This window comes from Cydia strobilella, chromosome Z (genome assembly GCF_947568885.1).
Source record: "Cydia strobilella chromosome Z, ilCydStro3.1, whole genome shotgun sequence".
Taxonomy (NCBI): domain Eukaryota; kingdom Metazoa; phylum Arthropoda; class Insecta; order Lepidoptera; family Tortricidae; genus Cydia; species Cydia strobilella.
The window spans coordinates 45471899-45492522 of record NC_086068.1 but is presented as its reverse complement, the minus strand read 5'-3'; the positions used below and the strand labels follow the sequence as shown (position 1 = coordinate 45492522).

Below are 20624 nucleotides of genomic sequence, written 5' to 3'. Positions count from 1 at the left end.
TTGACAACATATTTAACAAAAAAGTTACGAAATATTTATTAGAAAATAGTTTTTATAATATGCAAGAGTTTTTTGAAAGTTAAATTTATGTTAGGTAGAAGACATATAATAGAAATGTAAAGATCTCATTAATGTTATGTTGTGAACTTATGAATGTTACGTGTATGTTGTGTTCATGTGTGAGCCTATTGTGTCCCAATGCTGGGCAAAGGCCTCCCCCCTCTCATGATGTTAAATTTATATATATGGGATATATTATGTAATATTATAGTATTAAGTTACGTGCTCAATTTGCAGTGCCCTTACAGGGTTCATAATTATTATCACCATTTTAATGTAAGACCTTATTAGACTTATATTGACCGGGATATAGACCGTGATTACCTTTTGTATTATTTGTGAGCTCCCGATATTTCGACGCAGTTACATGCATCATGTTCACGGGTGACTGAAGATAGCGGGTGGGTGTCAAAGTTGTGTAGACAGCGCTCTGTCTACCCTCATTCTTGCGCGTCGGCTGCGTTCACTTTCAACGTTACCAACGGTCGCATTCACACTTGTTGGTCCGGTCGCGTTCACACTCGTTGGTCTGTCCAAACACACTACACTCACGGTGTCACTACGCGTGTTTGATTCGGATATCACTGGTTTTTTACACAAACAAATCACAGGATTCCACACATTTGACAGTTTAAACCCATCTTCACGATTAAAATTTTTGTATTTGTGAATTTCAACGGCTTCTCTTACCAATCTTGGTATATAGTGGCGTTCTGTCGAAATGACCTATAAATGAATATAAGTCTAGTGAAACTAACCGTGAATCATTCAAAACTCTAATTGTAAGACCTTATTGTACCTATGAAAGCAATAAATTACTGATTACTGATTACAGTGAAGCTGCTAGGCCGGTTTTGGTATCGTTTTCGTATAAATCGGGGGTGCTGAATTCATTTTTGGTATGAACATTCACACCATTCCTAAGTAAAAACAAAATTTAAAAAAAATGATTTTTTTTAAACTCCTCTTTACGCTTAAACCTTTGAACCGATTTCGTTGAAATTTGGTACAGAGATGGTTTGAGTCCCGAGACAGGACTTTAGACAGGATTATAGTCTTTATCTCAAAAATCATACTTTGAAGGTGTGAAATTTGGTGTATGTACTGTACATAGGATAGTTTTTATAACCAAAATCATCTTTTAGGGGTGTGAAAAGTGGGATGGAAATTTGTATGGGGAATCAATAACCGCTGAAACTATTTAAATAATATTTGGGATGGTCTATATGTTTAGGGGAGGCCTTTGCCTACAAAAGGCATACAGATGGAAATTAGATATATATATATATTAACAAATTGTACTTACAAAACACTTGTCTGAAATAAAGGCTTATTATTATTATGTTCGTCCTTTACATAATCTCGGGACCATGGGGTCCCGGACATTTGGAAGGCGTGCGTGGGGCCGAAGCCAACACGCAGAGGCCCCTTGTAAAAAGACAATTTACTCTAAAAGGTGATGTGACACCAACCGACGATTATCCCTGTATGCACTATAGTAGTGCACCCAAGGACAAGCCCCGGTTAGTGCAGGACTATTGCAATGATAAGAAACAAAATAAACTAGACTATTGTGTTGAGATGTTAGTGTACTGGTTACCGGGTCTATGGAAATACTATGGCACCTGCCCCAATCTATGTTTAAAAACACGAAAAAAAATGGACAGGTGGTGACTCGCCAACTCACAATATGGGTCCCCGAAAACGGCCGCTCGCACGGAGCGACAAGGGGACAACATCGCGTGAGTGGCTCAGGGTGTGGAGAGGTGTGCACCGCTTTCTACCCAGTGGCTGTAAACACTCACATTATTATTATTATTATTATTTGTATGTCTTTTCCATATCACGGGACCATGGGGTCCCGGACCTTTGGGAGGCGTACGTGGGGCCGAAGCCAACAGCGCAGAGGCCCTTTAAGACACTTTAATCTAAAAGCAAGGGATACACGTGGCGGATACCATCCCCGAAAGCACAATGTGATACATCCGGAGATGGTCCCCGCCAGGTGCAAAGACTATTGCAATGCAGCACTTTTGTGCTGCGATGGGAACTAAGGTCATGGGCTATTGATTTGAATGTTGGATGGACTGGATAATGGGCTATGGGGGGAGACTAGCGGACACCTGCCGTGACAATCAGTCTCAAAATTGTGTAAAACAGGTGGTGACTCGCCAACTCATTTAGTGGGCCCTACAACGGCCGCACGCACAGTGCGACAATAGGGCAACACTTCAGAGCGGCTGTGAGGTTGTCGAGAGGTGAGTCTGCGGTAGCCAGATCCCGGTAATCCGTTTAGCAGGCCGCCGGCGTTATGACATTTGACACTTCCAACCTGGAGCATAGGTCCCGCTCTTGCGACTCCGCTCTGGCCGGCCAGTCAAGGCAAGCACAGAGGCGAGGGCCAGATGACAAGGCCCTCTGGAATAGGGGTCCGCGGTGTCGCCACTCACCGTCAGCTCGCCACAAGCTGCCCCGCGGGGTTATTATTATTATTATATGTTTGAATTAGTTGAAAATGATACCAAACATGACTTCAAACCTAAATTTAAACAGTATTAACCTCAGGAATTCAACTTCGGCGAAGAAGCTGAATTCCCCTCACACCAAATTTCACACCTTCAAAGTATGATTTTTGAGATAAAGACTATATCTCGGGACTTAAAACATCTATTTACCAAATTTCAACTAAATCGGTTCAGCGGTTTAAGCGTGAAGAGGAGTAAAAAAAAGTTATTTGTTTAAAGTTTATACTTATATTTTTACTTCGGAAAGGTGTCAATATTGATAGCATAAATGAATTCAGCACCCCCGATTTATACGAAAACGTTACCAAACCCGGCCTAGCAGCTTCACTGATGTAGATAATCAAGATAAAAATGAGAGCTCTAAATAAACCTTCAAGAGCGGATATCGTAAAAACTATACAAGATATCGAAAAACTTGACTTAATAAAGCTTGAAACAAATTAAATCTCTTTTCATTTTGTATAAGTGGCCAAGTCGCTCAGACGCAGAGTTTCCAAGATATAATCGAAAACCATTTTTCTATTTGGCAGCAAAGAAAGTACAAAAAAATATTTTTTTCTAGTTGCTGTTGCTGCTAATTGCAAACGGATATTGAAAAGCATTAAAACAAATTGACTAAAACAAATAAAACATCTGTCATCGAGCACATGATTGACGCGACAGTATCTCGCCGCGAGATAGACTACCCGTCTTTTGCTAACTGTATGAATTAAAGGGGGACATAGACTACCCATGTCGCGGCGAGATACTCTCGCGCCAATCATGTGCTAGCCCGGCAGAGAAACAACAAAACAAACAGAGATCTTTTCAGTACCGTGTTTACGCTTTTTCTACGAGTTAACTAGCGGTCTAGCATAAGTTGCGTTCTCGCGCGCGAGTCCATACTAAAAGTCGCGCTAGATGTATGGAGTCGCGCGCGAGAACGCAACTTATGCTAGACCGCCTAAAGTAATACTTTTTCTAATATAAAACCTAAATCATTAAACAAAATTAGGTAAGTATCTCAGTAGATAAAACGATTGTACAAATGACATCAACGCACTTCTTATTTATTAAATAGTAGCGCGCTAAGTCTTTTGTACTTAGTTCCCTATTTCTAAACCTAAAATTTTCTACCATTGTTATTTTCCATTTCAGAGACGTTACCAGAAATTTAGTTTTACGCGCCGAGAAAGCAGGATTTAAAGCTATTGCTTTAACAGTGGACACCCCGTTATTTGGAATACGACGAGCCGATATTCGAAATAATTTTACCTTGCCTTCCCATTTAAGGTAAGTACCTACACGTCCATAAAAAATATATATTTTTCTTAAACATGCAATGAAATATCGTCCTTATGTGCGTCAAAACAGGCTTCAAAGTATCAAGTTTCGGGCGGAGCAACTCGAGAGAACTGTAAAGGAATTTCATACGAAATGAAGGCCTAGGACGGACGGGAAGTAATTTTTTTTAAATTTTAATGTAAACATGGCGTCTGTGTTCATGAACATGCTAAACAGCTGAATTATATTATTTAATTTTTTTCTAGTGGCTGAATGGTTATCGGACCAAAAATATCCGCGTTAACGCCTATTACACACGAACTGATATTAAGTATACTAATCTGTATAGCCCACGCGTCGAATGTTCATTTGGCATTAATATTGATTAGCAGAACTTCTCTCTTATTTATGGCTAGACTATTAGGACATGACTAACCTACACAATAACTTTTAGTTTGAGTCTGATAAAGATGGTTTTGATACATTTAATTGTCAACTTATGTTCACCATGAAGTTATACCCTAAACAGGAGCGAACTGTCACTTTTTTTGCCATACTAAATTGAACCTTATCACCGAGCCAGAAAGGTGTTCGTACCAGACTAGAGAAAACGGTCCACATGAGATAGCAAAAGTGGGTCGCGGTGTCCCACTCGCACATGTTGCCAATGTTAAAAAAATACCATTTTGGTAGTATTTATATCAATAACTACTAAAATTAAATACCTTCTTATATTATTTAAGTGCTATATTCAGAGTGCGGTTCTGATATCTTTTACGTAATTTGTAAATAGTTATAATGTCAATATTATTAACTGATTTAACCAAGCATGTGCACAACAAAAAATACATTAATTTTAATATGGTAGACATTGTAGTAACTTTGAATATTAATTGGTATCCCCAACTTGATAAAGAAAATTTCAAAATACATGAATGGCGGCGCTCAAGATTTATTTGCGAAATAAAGTATAAAATGGGTAAAAGACGTTGTGTGAAAGGTTGCAGAAGTGAAAGTTTTGTTGATTGTGGTATATCTTTTCACAGGTAAGCCTCAACTATTATAGTTTACGATAAAAATACAAGAAAACATTGTCAAACTCATTAGGGTGACTATGATGTCGGCACGATGTGAATCGGCCTTACAGAGTTCTTATTACCTACGTACTAACTTAATGTAAAAATAAGTTTACCTAAATAAGTATATCTTTATTTCGGCATGTTTAATTATTTGGTTGATAGATAGATAGATAAATGATTTATTTGTGCACGTAATGAGAGCTATATAATTGCCAAAATTTAAATCCAAAACCCTTAAATATTACAGACACATTTATACATAATATTCTATATAGGTTGGACACACATTTCCGTCAGTACACAAAGGCGGCAAATTAAAAAAAATGGTGCAATTAACTACGATGACGCTTAAAGAATAGCTGAAATGTGCAAAAGAGAAGCCATTACGGATATGAACATACCATGAGTGCGAAAGAGGCAGACTACAAATGAAAAAAACGTGACCATTTTTAGGGTTCCGTACCCAAAGGGTAAAAACGGGACCCTATCACTAAGACTCCGCTGTCCGTCTGTCAGTCTGCCTGTCATCGGTAACAGCTTTTATAACGACTAAATTAAGTAAGGTTTTGTGAAGCGTTTTACAGAGGAGAAAAAACTATATCCATTCTCTCTGACTTCCTATGCATGAATGAAAAAAGATATTGGCCAAACTATACATTCCAACTTATCCTAATATCCCACATACATATGACTTATGGTCACCCTAATTAGAAAGAGATGCAACCGCCCACTTTGACTTCTCATGTGGACACACTTTTTGGCCCGTGTACTCCATCCGGTTTATTAAAATCTAAATCCGTGATGTTCACTAACAGAAGTTACCATAAAATTAAAACCTATATTGAATAGGTTTTAATTTAACCTATAATATTTATCAGTACGGTTTTTGAAATATGTCTCACGATAGTTTAAGTGCGATTAACCTATAATAGGTATGCTTTTGTTCATATTTAGGTTAAAAATTGATTAAAACCTAAACTAGAAGCAATTACGGTATCTAGTTTTTTGTGACACAAGCTTACAACGGCAGCAGTATAGATGTGATTCTTCAGCGGGCAGTCAATTAGCAATGGATATATTTTAAAAGAAAAAACATATAAACTTAATCATTTTAATATTTTTTATAAATCATCATCTGAATAAGCCAGCAATCTGTTTCTAATTATTAATCTAGTACACCTATAGATTTGACATACAGGATGTTTTTCCATCTAGGTACAGTGTACTAGGATAATGGGAACCATGAGGAATTGAGGGAACTTTCAAATTTTAAAGGCACGTGTATAGTATACATGTGCCTTTAAAATTTGTAGTGATTTCGTTGTTTTCTAAAGTAACTAAAGCATTTCCTCCCGAAAACCACCAATTAGATGTAGTGCAACTGTAGCCTTACCACGAGTTTGGTACGACATATTCGCTAACGTCTTCGTAACTTACTTTTTATACATATACTTAACGCATATATTTAAAAAAGGATTATATTTTATTTCGTACTTTTTGAAGTCGGTTTTTTTGTAAGAAGTTTTTATTTCGAAAATAATGATGTATTAAATGTGAAACGTTATTCGACTAAACATTGCTTAAACGAAAAGATTACTCTGCCAAACGAAAATCGTCCAATAATAGTTCTGCTAATTTACTCAGAAGCGAACTGAACTGTATGTGAACCAAGAGTCTGCGTAACGTTAGTCGACCAAAAGTTACATCTACAAATAAATCACTCTGCGAACCGATCTTCGGCGAATCGTTGTCTGTGAATCGATAATCAGCTAAAAATTATTCGGAGAATCATTAGGTACCCCTCTATCCGGCTCGCTACGCTCGGCCGTTTATATCTACTTGGCCTGTCTTTATATATAAACGTAAAAGTCCTGACTGACTGACTGACTCACTTAAATCAACGCCCAGCCCAAACCGTTGGACCTAGAGAGCTGAATTTTTCACAATAGGTAGTTTTTATAACGTTAGTATCCACTAAGAAGGGGTTTTTCATAATTCATCCCCTAAGGGGGTTAAAAAGCGGATGAAAGTTTGTATGGGGTTCAAGTTTTATTTTAAGCTAGCAATTTGAAACTTGGTAAAAAGATATATTATTAGAATACAAGGAAATCAATTGCAGCGTTTTTGAAAATTCATCCCCTAAGGTGGTGAAAAAGGGATTGAAAGTTTGTATGGAGACCAAAATTTTTATCAAGTGCGGTCTTGAACCTTTGTACCTATATGGGGATATTATTAGAATACAGGAAAAGTAATTTCATCGTTTTTAAAAATTCATCCCCTAAAATGGTTAAAAAGGGGTTGAAAGTTTGAATCTATTACAAATGATTTGAAATTTCTTAGAAAGGCATTGTATAAGATAACAAAAAAAAGTTATTTCAACGTTCTTAGAAATTCAATCCCTAATAGGGTTAAAAAGGGGATGTAGATTTATATGTGGTACGAGTTTTCTTTTAGGCTAAGGAACATGAAACTTGGTAAAAGTTTTGAAAAGTTTGTATTAATAGTTTGCATCGGGAGCGAACCTTTTTTTAAATATAAGTAGTGGATTTGAAAATCTTCTAAGAGGGTGGAGAGGGCTTATATCGAGAACATTTTTTTTTTCAGTTAGGGGCTTGAAACTTCGTAGTTTGTGAAAGACAAATTTCATGCGTTGTATAATTATTAACAAATGATTAACCGTCCCTACTGATATCTTTTGCTGCATAATGTTCTATGCTCATGTAAAATATAAACAACCAACATACAAATCCACGCGTACGAAGTCGCGGGCAACAGCTAGTGTACTATAAAGTACTATTACGTACCTAATTAAATTCAACATCAACGGTTAGGGCCAACACAGACGGACTTCAACCCGACTGCTACTTGTATGGGAACTGCAAGCCAACGTTGCAGTCGGCGGCCTTGTGCCAGTGGGCTAGAAGGTCTAGCTGACCAATGGGAGGATCTCATGCCTTTGCGATAACACATAAGGCGGCTTTATTTAACATTGTTTTAGATATTTTATTTTTGAATTACTTATGGTATTTGATTTAAAATTCTAGATTAGCGAATTTTGACGGGCATTTGTCTACTAAAATTCGGAAAGCTGAGGGCGGTGGAAGCGGCCTAAGTAAATATGTCGAAAATTTATTTGACAAAAATTTAAAATGGGATGATATTAAATGGCTTAAAAGGTAATGTATTAATGTAAGTGCCTATAGTATATAAGTAACTATAGTATAGGGGTAGCTTTTCTACAAATTAATGCACAATAAACAATATGTCAGTACCTCCCTCCTGAGGGAGCCTCGAGATGGTAAAATTCGCCCATGGCGATGGCGGCGCCCATGAAACGGTTTTATTGGCGCAAACAAGCTTAATATTTACTTAGGTGCATATATTTTGGTTATAGGTGGGTACGAAGTACTTTCTGTTTAAGTCGCAGTCGAGTAAAATGTTGATATTGGGGTAGAACGTGTACAAATGTATAGACAAAAGTGGAATTCATATTCCTCCAAGTTTCATATTAAGAGAATATCCCCTGAAAGGGTAAAAGCGCTAAATCTTGATTCAGCATTATTTTCTATAACAAGATGTATTTTTTTCGCATAGATATCTAGGACTTTTTTGTGTAGAATTTAATAAGCTTTAATGATGCATTACACCATATTTTCATAGATAACGTACATTTAGAGTAAAACGCAAATTTCTCCAGGATGGTACACATTTGCCAAGATGGCTGCGATTCCTCGAAGTCTCCAAATGTCAAATAGTGTGGACATGAAAAAGATACCTTTAATTAACATATGTACAAAATTTCATAACTGTCTAAGACATTTCGAGGTTAGTCCTAATCCGATTGTGCTAATAACCTTTCATAGAGAAATCACTTATATGGGGATTTTCTGTTTTAGTATCACTAATCTCCCAATAGTGGCAAAAGGAATAATGCGAGCCGATGACGCAATCAAGGCGGTGAAAGCGGGCTGCTCCGGCATACTGGTGTCCAACCACGGCGCACGGCAGCTCGACGGGGTCCCGGCGACTGTGAGTGTCTTTTCATTTCGTTTATTTATTTCAATATAAACTTACAGTGTAACACCAAAACGTTTACATGAGACTATTACATATACACCATACCGCCGGTTTTGTACCATACCGCCATCTCCTAATCCATCCATTTGGTCGTACCCTTCTGAGCCATATCCGAGGGGTGAACAGGCAACGGAGGCACCCGTGTATGCGACACATTGTCTATTATTGCAAGCAGGGTACCTACGGCTAGTGCTCTACGTGCCTTTACTTAACACTGTGCCAAATGACTGCTCCTAACAAATTCTTATGATATTTGCACACGGAGCATGTAGCTTGCGCATGTTGAGATACCTACTTGCGCAACGTGCACTAACTACCCTCTGTAAACAATGGTTTGAACTGTGCCGATCCACTCGCGCATGTATGTAATCCGCGTGATCTGTGTGACTGAAGAGGTTTAGTAAGAAATGCGCAAGCTGCTTGCACACGCGCGAGATATCATGTGCAACCACTATTATAACTAGACCCAGTAGGTAAACCGTAAAAACTTTTTTAAGACCACCAAAACTACTAAAATTCTTATTTGTAACATCCATATTAGATTTATAACAATGAAACGAAAATTTTAGTGATACGCACGGCATGGATACATTGTTTGTGATTTTTGAGAAATAGAAATATATATATATATATATATATATATATATTCGGGGTTTCCGAATGACAAGACGGCAATATATTTGCCGCTATCGGCCAAGAAGTTATGTCAGCTTGCTGGGGGAAGGGAAGTGCAGGAAGTACCCATATTACAAGCTTTGCATAGTTTGGGGCTAGGTCGACCTGTGTACAATTGTCCCCAATAGGTAGTTATTTATTCTCTATTCATTTCTTATCTTCGGCTAGGCTATTTATAATATTTTTATTTATTTATTATTATATGTAGAATATTATTTTCAAGTAGGTATCGTAATCCGAGCAAAGCAGAGGGTAGGTTTTGCTAGCATGTAATAATTTGAAGCATCGAATTATGTCATTGTTCTAAATATAAATCAATAAATAATGAAAGATCAAGACCAACTCCTAAAATGGTTAGTTCTCGATTCGCCGGATTCTTGTTTCGCCGGATTTACTTTAGGACGGGACGTCACATTCAGAGTATAAGAGAATCCGTCGAAACAAGTCCGGCGAAACAAAAATCCGGCGAATCAGGAACTAACCCCTAAAATGTTTTCACAAATCATTTGTAATTTTTCGGCACTCTTGGTCTTCTGTATCTTGTGATGTAATGACTTGATGCCATTATACAACAATAGTTATTTGTGCAACAAGAGAGGAAAGTTGGTTTTCCTTGCGAGTGTTTATTTTGAGTCCCGAGAAAGCGAAAGATTCTAAGGTAGAATCTTGAGCGTAGCGAGGGACTCAAAAACACGAGATGTAAAATAACTGCTCTCGTATTGCACACATAATTTTTCACCTCAGTAGTGAGAACATATTAAAGGTTAAAATGTATTTCGAATTACACAGAATAAACAGAAAAAAAAGTATTATAATATGTACGATACGATAAGATACGATACGATACGAGACCGGACCGGACCGGACCGGACCGGATCTTACCGGACCGGACCGGACCGGACCGTACCGTACCGTACCGTACCGTACCGTACCGTACCGTACCGTACCGTACCGTACCGTACCGTACCGTACCGTACCGTACCGTACCGTACCGTACCGTACCGTACCGTACCGTACCGTACCGTACCGTACCGTACCGTACCGTACCGTACCGTACCGTAAAAAAATGTAATAAAAGTATGTAGTTCATAGCCTTCACTAAATTAAAAAGCTACATTGTTTCACTCCCTGGAGTGAGGAAAGTCGCACTTTCCTCACTCCAGGGAGTGACGAAAGTAGGCTTGTTCGAGCTGCTGAGGTGAAAAATAAATAATATCAAAAAATAACTGTTGTACATCGAAACGCCATGTGAATATGGGATTTTTATTAAGAAAATGTACTTGGGTCAAACACAAAACTATGTCCACGTCTTTCCTGTAGACATACCCAAAAGTTAAGGGCTATAAAGGTTAATTTTCTTATTTAACCCTTATCCTCATGAAAGGGTACTCTTGGTATTTGGATAAGTATCATAAAATCATTACCTACATGCCCACAAGCTGTTAACTATTGTCCACAGGAGAGAAAACTTGTGTGTTCATCAAAACTGTAGTTTTCTCTCCTGTTGACAATAGTTAACAGTTTGTCGGCATGTAGGTAATCTTTATACAGGGTGGCATATAAGTGACACGTCACAGGAGGTAGACCAGGCCAAGAGGACCCAAACCAGCTTAACATGACCCCAGTAAAAGTGGCACGGTTTTTAAGTTATTGCCAAATCAAGGTTTTTCATGAATTTAGACCGTTTTTAACATTGTTAGTGCCAGTGTGCACTCGAAAAGCGTCGCAAAGTTAATTTTTTTATGTGTACGGCGTCATGAATAGTTAATTAAGATAACAGAAGAAGTATTTTATCGATAAACAATGTGAAATGCAAAAAGGACTGGTTTAATCTTGAATTAAATTCACAGCGAAACATTAATTTCGACTTAGACCACCTGCCGTGAAAAAAAAAAACTAGAAAAGTAATTAGAAAATGACGTTAAGATATTGAGCATGATACATGTACCTTCCTGTAATAAAATAGGAATTATTATTATTATCTTTCGAATGCCTCATAAAAATAAGTTATAACTAGGAAATCTGCAATCCGTTGCTATGCTTAGTAAAAATAACGATTTATGTTAAGATAACAGAAGATTATCTGGATACAGAAATAATAAAACACACATTCAGTATTTGCCGAATGCCTAAAAGAAAGAGATGGAAAATGCTTATCTCCCTTTATAGGGATATCATTTACTTGATAAAGGTTCAAAGTAAATAAAATACAGGTAGAAGTTAACGCTTTGTTAATAGTTATTTGTTATACAAGGGTGCAAAGTTGTATTTTACCCGCGAGTGTAGTATTGAAACACGAGTAAGCGAAAGGATTCTATAGGTGAACCACGAGCGAAGCGAGTGGTTCTAAAATAGAATCCTGAGCGTAGCGAGTGTTTCAACACACGAGAAGTAAAATACATTTGCGCCCGTGTGTAACACAAAACTTTTCACCTCACTATAGCGAGGAAAGTGCAACATCCACAGGCATCATCTTCATCACTGGAATCACTCATTTCTTTACGATATTATAACAGAAAACTCCTGAAGTTGTGTATTTTTACGCGAGTCGGTGAGAAAAGGTTGACAATGTTGACATTTCTGATGTATGAAATGTCAACGATGCGTTTTGAAATTGCATCAACTCAACTTGTGCGTTCAGTATTTAACATCATTATAAAAAAACAAACGTTTCTTATGGAATTTTAAGGTTTATGACTTAAAATCATTAAATAAAGCTAAATTTGGTATTTTTTATTAGATTTTCAAACCATTTATTTAATGATAATTAATATCGAACGAACCATTATCATGAGCGTTTTACGTTTTGTTATCTGTCAAGCTACTTAAACACGCTCCATACAAGGTCAAATTACTTTCCCCACTAGTGGATAAAACGCGTTTTTCCCCGCTTGTATTGAAGGATAAACGACAACTTTCCGAGCTAGTGAGAGGAAAAATAATTTTTTAATACAGTTGCTCAAAAAGTGCTACTTTTCGTGGCTGTTTAGCGTGCGGAAAGTTGGTTTTCGCGAACTAGTGTTTTTTACTTTTCCAATTTTTTTAAATTTTTACTTGTTCCAATTCATGACTAAATATTGATGAGTGTTAATATTAGTTTCCTTTAAACGTCGTAATCAACATAAAAACCTACTGTTAATGTAAGAATACGAAAAATATGCATATTTCATATTTTATTACTTACCTCTTCATCATTATAACACGTTTATTTTTTAATGTCGAAAAACCGTTCTTAATAAGTTGTCTGAATGGAACGGAACGCCTGTATGTGTGAGAAGAGGCGTATTTTCTTACTGCAAGAATGTTTTAAGTTTCCAAAGGCAACATTCGATATTGTTTTTATAAATATACGATACACAAATAATCGCAAATAACGATATTTAGATAATAATAGTACAATGTTTTAATATTTACAATTGTTTCTGTCTTATAGAACATGCATTTGAAAAAAAAAACTTTCATTGAAGTGGGTTTAATAATAATAACAAAATCTATTCAAGTCGAATAAAAGCTAGAAAAACACCTCTTCATAATGTCAATGTCAATGATGTCGCAGAATTAATAATATAAAAGTTTCGAATTCCATTCCTTACTTTGCTTTTCTTATTTTTTCGTAACTGTATTAAATAAAAAACGTCGTTCGATACACGTGCGGATATGTCATTCTTGACTTGTCAGTAATGACATACTTTCTGCACTAGCATCGAAATGTATTGTTGCAGTAGATGCTCGAATTGTTTTCCCCCGGCTCGTATGCACGCTTGGCACCGTCTTGTAAAATTTCCTTAATTTTCTTAAATTAATTTCGGATATGCTTCGTGCTGCCTCGAAGACACGCCGCCGTAGTTCCCCTTGGACCTTATTGGCTTGGAGTAAACTTTATGTTTTAAGCATCCCCAATAAAAAATATCCAATGGGTTTAGGTCCGGGGGGAAATTATTTGCAGCTCTTGCAAAACGATTTGCCAGATTTACTTGAAGACACCGCTCGCACTCAGACAGAAGAAGTGGTTCCAGCAAGATGGAAGCTCAGCATACTACGCTCGCGATGTCCGCTACCACCTCACACCGACATTCCCAAAAAGATGGATCGGCCGATTGGGACCAGTGGCATGACCGCCGCGTTCCCCGGGGCTAAACCCTTTGGATATTTTTTTATTGGGGATGCTTAAAAGATAAAGTTTACTCCAAGCCAATAAGGCCCCAAGAAGAACTACGGCGGCGTGTCTTCGAGGCAGCACTAAGCGTATCCGAAATTAATTTCAGGAAATTAACTAGAAATTTTACAAGACGGTGAAAAGTGTGCATACGAACCGGGGGAAAACAATTCGAGCATCTACTGTAAAATTATTTTAACAAAGCAGTTAAACTTCAACCTGTATTTTATTTTCTTTGAACCTTTATCAACTCAATGATATCCCTAAAAAGGGAGATAAGCATTTTCCATCTCTTTTTTTTAGGCATTCGGCAAATACTGAATGGGTGTTTTGTTATTTCTGTATCCAGAATGAGATATCTTAACATAAATCGTTATTTTTACTAAGCATAGCAACGGATTGCAGATTTCCTAGTTTTAACTTATTTTTTATGAGGCATTCAAAATGTTATAAATTCCTATTTTATTACAGGAAGGTACATGTATTATACCATTTTTGAATCTGCATAACATGCTCAATATCTTAACGTCATTTTCTCATTACTTTTCTAGTTTTTTTTTTCACGACAGGTGGTCAAAGTCGAAATTAATGTTTCGCTGTGAATTTAATTCAAGATTAAACCAGTCCTTTTTTGCATTTCACATTGTTTATCGATAAAATACTTCTTCTGTTATCTTAATTAACTATTCATGACGCCGTACACATAAAAAAATTAACTTTGCGACCCTATTCGAGTGCACACCACACTAACAATGTTAAAATCGGTCTAAATTCTAAATTCATGAAAAACCTTAATTTGGTTATAACTTGAAAACCGTGCCACTTTTCTACCTACTGATCTACCTCCAGTGTCACTGTGACGTGTCACTTATGGGACACCCTGTATTATACTTATCCAATCCAAACAACAGGAGTACTCGTTCATGTGGATAAGGGTTAAATAGGAAAATTAACCTCTTAACTTGTGGGTAAGTATGCTGTAGTCATCGTTAAGACGTGAACATCGTTTTGTGTTTGACCCACTTGTAGATTGAAGTGTTGCCTGAGATAATAGAAGCTGTGAACAGTTACAACGTCGAAGTTTACTTGGATGGTGGCGTTACTACTGGAACTGACGTATACAAGGCTTTGGCTCTCGGTGCACGAATGGTACGTCTAATTGTCTTATTTTCATTGAGGTGAGGTGATGGCATCAGTTGCTTTAATTGAGTACTGTACAGTCACGTCTAAAAATATCGATACGGACAAAGTGCCTAAAATATGTATACACGACCTCATTGCCCATATACATCTGTTTTAAGGTAGTATACACGGTGCCCATAAGGAAAGGGAAAAAATTGAACCACGCATTCCTGTAGGCTCATGTGTTAGCCCGGCTGGGGTCATAAGGAGTAATAAATGGTATACAATCTAAATCGAATACATACTTTGTCCGTATCGATATTTTTAGACTGTGACTGTCTGACTGTACTACCGTAGTGTCAAAGTTCTGACTAAATGGTATTTTAACGCTATTAAAAACGGGACCCTATTACTAAGACTCTACTGTCCGTCTGTCTGTCTGTCACCAGCAGGGACCGGCCCGCTATCCCTTATCGGGGTTTTATAAGGGTATTGCATAAGGCTTAACTCACCATACCCTTTGCCAGACGAAACCCTTTGTTTTGCTTTTAAAAACCCTTATATAAAACTACCACATTTGAGTAATCGGTAGCCCAAATACCCTTACAAAACCCTTATCATCCGCTCACCAACACCTTGCAAATTGCTTATAAGGGTTAGCCTTATAAAGGGCTTCCCTTTTAGCATATAAGCGTGCTAATTTAAGTCGTCTACCTTGTTCATAAAGCACACATTAGTTCGAATCCGAGCGATCGTCGGCGGCGTTCTTTGACTAGGCACGTATTTTCTTTCCTTTTCATACACTACCGTAGATATATACTAATCCTGTCTCTTTCACGCAAAGGGAAACCTTTATAAAAAGCGCTTAAAGATAAGGGTAACCCTTATTAAGGGCTAGCCTTATTTCTGGTTAGCTTTTCGGTAAGGGTTAGTCAAAGGTAGGGGTATGAATGGGCTTGCAGTTCAAAAGGGAAAGTCTTTCAATGTGTTAGCCGTGTTTAAGTGCAGCCCATTGAAAGGGTTTTATCGCGGAAAGGGTTGTCCGGTCCCTGGTCACCAGGCTGTATCTCATGAACCGTGATAGCTAGACAGTTGAAATTTTCACAGGCTGCTATAACAACAAATACTAAAAACAGAACAAAATAAATATTTAAGTGGGGCTCCCATCCCATACAACAAACGTGATTATTATGCCGTTTTTGTGTAACATGGTACGGAAGCCTTCGAGCGCGAGTCCGACTCGCACTTGACCGTTCTATGAAGTACAGTAAGTAATTCATAGTTTTAAAAAAATGAAAATAATATAGCCTTAGCAAAATAATATGGAAATGGAACGCTCACTTTAATCCAGTAACTTTGTCGCCTTTTGTAACGCGGTTCGTTTGCGTCAAATCCGGTAGGTAACTAGTTCTGATTTTTTGCAGACTTGTTTATGATGTTGGCCCAATGAATAATCCAAGTTTGTGACCTCGAGCGCCGAACGCAACTGTCAAAAATCGAAAAAACCGCGAAAATTTCGGTTTTTTTTTTCAATTTTTATTTTTATTTTATCCATTTTTTTTGGTGACGCAACGACCCAAAGTGAGTCCTGGCCTCCGACACCAGATCACGCCATGCCTCTCTGTCTTGCGATAGCTCTCGCCAGTCGCCATGGCCGAGGTTGAGCAGGTCTTCAGCAAATCCGTCGTTCCAGCGGTACCTATGGCGTCCAACCGGGCGTTTCTCATTTGGTCGTCCCAAGTACGCTTTCTTCACGGCACGATCCTCTCCCATTCTCTCTAAGTGTCCGAGCCACTGAAGCCTAGCCGCTTTAGTCTCTCCAATAATGTTGGTTTTCTATCTCCCTGTTCTTCCTTACTCTCCACCTCCCATCTTCTGTGCTCTTGTCGGCCCCAGAATCTTTCTTTCCGCCACTAACAGCTTATTCTCTTCTTTCAACGTTAATGTCCAAGCTTCGCATCCATACATTAAAATTGGTCTAATGACAGTTTTGTAGACACGAATTTTAGTTTATCTGCGTATCAGCTTGGATACTAAAACCTTGTGAAGAGCTGCTGTGCATCTGCAAGCCTTTTGGATACGGATATCAATTTCTTCCTCTCTCTAGCTTGTGTCTGTAACGGTACATCCCAAATACTTAATTTTGTTAACACCTTGGTAGGTGTAGCCTCCCACTTCTAGATCTTTTCTTTCCTCCCTTGTGTTCTTGTACCTCTTCATGTGAAAGTATTCCGTCTTCTCACGGCTGATTCTGAGGCCGCCTTTCTTTCCTTCCTCTTCTAGGACCTCTGCCATAGCTCGCACATCAGTCTCGCGCTGTCCAAGGAGTGCCAGATCATCGGCGTACCCAATGATTTTGTGCATCCCAAGTAACATTAAGAGCTAATTTTAACGGATAAAAGAGATTGATATAAGCGCCTATTTACTCTTTAGGTGTTCTTAGTGCTCTAAAATAGTAGTTATAGCTGGCTATAACCTCGTTTTAACCCCGGATTAGGCACAAGTTTTTATCGCCTAAAGATTTATAACAGTGCTACAGTAGGGTTAGCGGATAAAAAAAGAGACATATATATGAGCGGTATAGTGGAGCTACAATAGTGGTAATTAATTCTTTAGGAGCTAAATGGGTTGCATATAGGTGACTACAAACTGTGAGTTGTGGCTAGTTCTAGAAAAACGATACTTTCGGCTTTAGGCGGTACATCAGGGTTTCTTATCGTCATCTGTGACACTCGAGGAGATAATTACACATTGTTTGCCTTTGCCTTTAAATCTTTAGGTTACATCTGTTTCTTTTTCTGTGTTATTCGTCATCTGTTGGATCTTAAATGTAGACAACAACATAGAATTAAATATCTAATGGCGGATGCGCATAAGTGAATTTGGCACTATTTATATAACTTGTACATGCGTGGATATATGGTTGCGAAAATAATTACACTGTGAATTACTATATACATTTAAAAAAAAAATTGAAGGGCTTGTTATCTGATGCGTATTTACCTAAGTCAATTATTCTATAATATGTTCCGTCGTATTTATTTTATGAAAAAAAATACAATTTAGGTTATTCAAGATACAAGTACAGTACTAATAGTGTAAGAACTAGAGTGATTAATATATGAATTTTAGGTAATGGTTTCGTCCTAATTTTTAATTTCTATTCTGCACTTAGACACCAAAAAATGGCGCTATAGCTTTAGCCTTTAAGTTGGACTCTTTTAACATCTGAAGATATATTGAAGTCTACACCAACTCTTTATTGCCACTTACATATTTACAATAATGGTATAAGAGTTGTTTACCAACTTAAAAGTTTAAAGATAGTTAATGGCAGCTGTTAGTGATAGTGAGCGCACTGATTTTAGGGATCCGTACTGGTCGTACGAGACACCTGCTCATAAAGGACGATCGGTTGGAACGAAACATTTTAGTTTCAAAGTAGTAAAAAAAAAGGTAGGAGGCAGTTTTGAATAGCAGTCTGTTCAAAACTACCCCGGCCCTAAAACTGACATGCGTAATTGAAACAGTAATTAGTAGATTGTGTCACAAGGGAGCAAAATAACATATTTACGGCGAGGGCGTACATTGAATCCTGAAAGAAGCGAAGGATTCTATAATTGAATCCTGACCGTAGCGAGGGATTCTAAAATAGAATCCTGAGCGTAGTGAGGGATTCAAGTGTTAACGCCCAAGGTGGAAATAATTTTGCTACCATGTGACACATACTGTTTTTCACATCACCTATGAGGAAATTGTTATGTTCCAAAATATTATATAACCTAAAAAAATTGTATACAAAAAAGAAAAAAAATCATGTCCTAGAACAGAGCTTTGATCCCCCCTAGCAGGGAAGAAAAGTGCCACTGATACCTCCTAGCGGGGAAGAAAAAGCCCTTTTTCGAATAGGTGATGTGAAAATTATTTTTCTCGCACTATTGCGTAAAAGAGCACTTTTCGTGCACATACCGAAAGTTTAAAGGGCCATATGTACTGTAAAACGTTGTACGATACACGTGCGTATAGGTAATTCGCAACTCGTGTCGATTTAAAACACTCCCTGCGGTCGTGTTTTAATTTATCGCCACTCCTTTCTAATTTCCTCTTTGCCGCAGTTGTATCGTAAATAACTATTAGTTGTTTTAGTTGTCAAATTGATAGTAAAATAAAGTTAATGTTAGATTTATCGATCCTTTTTATTTTTAAGACCAAATGTTTGTTAGAGAAATTTTATCCTATTTTTTTTTTCATTTTTTTTTTTTCATTTTTTTACTATCGATTAGTATAATAAAATAGGGAGTGTTTGTTTTTTTAATTTTAGTTGGTTCGAGTCCCGGGCGAGGCAAGCGAGTTTTAGAAAATCTTTGAATGCAGTTTTGTTTCTTTTTAAAAATAAAGGAATATCTCCTTTAAGTAAAATGAGCCAGCTTAAGGATTTAAGGTAGTTTCCCTCCAGGGCCCGACTTATCTTTCCACACTGTATGGCATTTACCTAAATTCCATGAACGAAGTGGTTCAATACTTATTACGTTTAGTCTTTTTTAACATAATATTTATTAGAATTATCTATTTACAATAGTAAAAAATATTAAATTAGTGGACTATAAATAATTAAAACATTGCAATTTATATATTTAACCAAAATATAATAAATCTCATATAATCCGTTGTTAAAACATTATTGTGATAATTTTGAACAATGGCGTGTGCAAAACTGCCTCAATAGTGCACTGCCTTTTGGGAATATAGTTCAGATAAGGAAACCGCTACCAAATTTTAGTATGTTGTTGGAAATAGTAACTGGGTCTTTAAAACTGCCGGGAAACAGCGGCGCCGGCCATCTACTTCAGCGGAATGACGTCATCAAAATGACTCCCACCTCGTTGCGAATATTGCAGTTTGCACCCAAACTATGCATTGCACATACACGTGTGGGGTATTAAACGAAAGCCAATAAAATATTATATATTTCACTGATACACTATGTACCAAAATATACAATAGTTTAAGAGAAATTTAAAAATAAATAAAAATGATGAAATAAAAATTCGATTATTTGGGTTTTTCAACCAAACCAAAAATCGGACGTTAAAGCAATGTACTACAAAATTAAAGCTGATGTCTCAAGCCATACAATGATATAGAAATAATTAAAATCAGACCAAAAATGTGAAAATTATGCATCAAAATGTAGGTATTTGTTAGAACAAATGCATTAAAGTTAAAAAAAACGAAATTGGTCATTTTAAGGATAATCCGCGTAAAAAAGTTTGCATATATCAACATTTTTAAAATGAAAACAACCTGGCAATTTAGAGTATTGACATAATAGTCCCCTCAAAAGTTGACACAATATGTTTACTGACATTCATTGTCAACAAATTGTAAAATCATTTTTGTATTTTCGTACATGTTTTAAGTGTTGCGGATATCATGTTGCCCTCAAAAATAATATTTCATCATGCTGAACAACTTACTACAGGTTTAAGTGCAATTCATGTTTATTATTATTTGGTAATCTTGACATCTTGAGTCAAAATTGGGAACGTGACATGTCACGTGGTCAAACTCACAAATTAACTTAACATTTTCAACTTAATTTTTCAGTACTTTTTCAGAAAAAAATTCAAAATCCAGGAGTTTTATGCAACTTACTTACTTATGCAA

The 20624-nt window shown here is 37.1% G+C and overlaps 1 protein-coding gene across 1 annotated transcript in view; it reads left to right on the top strand.

The window, feature by feature from the left end:
- The window catches only part of LOC134754900 (2-Hydroxyacid oxidase 1), a 67070-nt gene that overhangs the window by 33645 nt on the left and 12801 nt on the right, over positions 1-20624 (top strand). Inside the window, exons 4-7 of the mRNA XM_063691372.1 lie at positions 3723-3857; positions 7972-8103; positions 8824-8956; positions 14865-14984. Of these exons, the coding sequence (XP_063547442.1) occupies positions 3723-3857; positions 7972-8103; positions 8824-8956; positions 14865-14984 (520 nt within the window). The remainder of the gene's footprint in view (positions 1-3722; positions 3858-7971; positions 8104-8823; positions 8957-14864; positions 14985-20624) is intronic.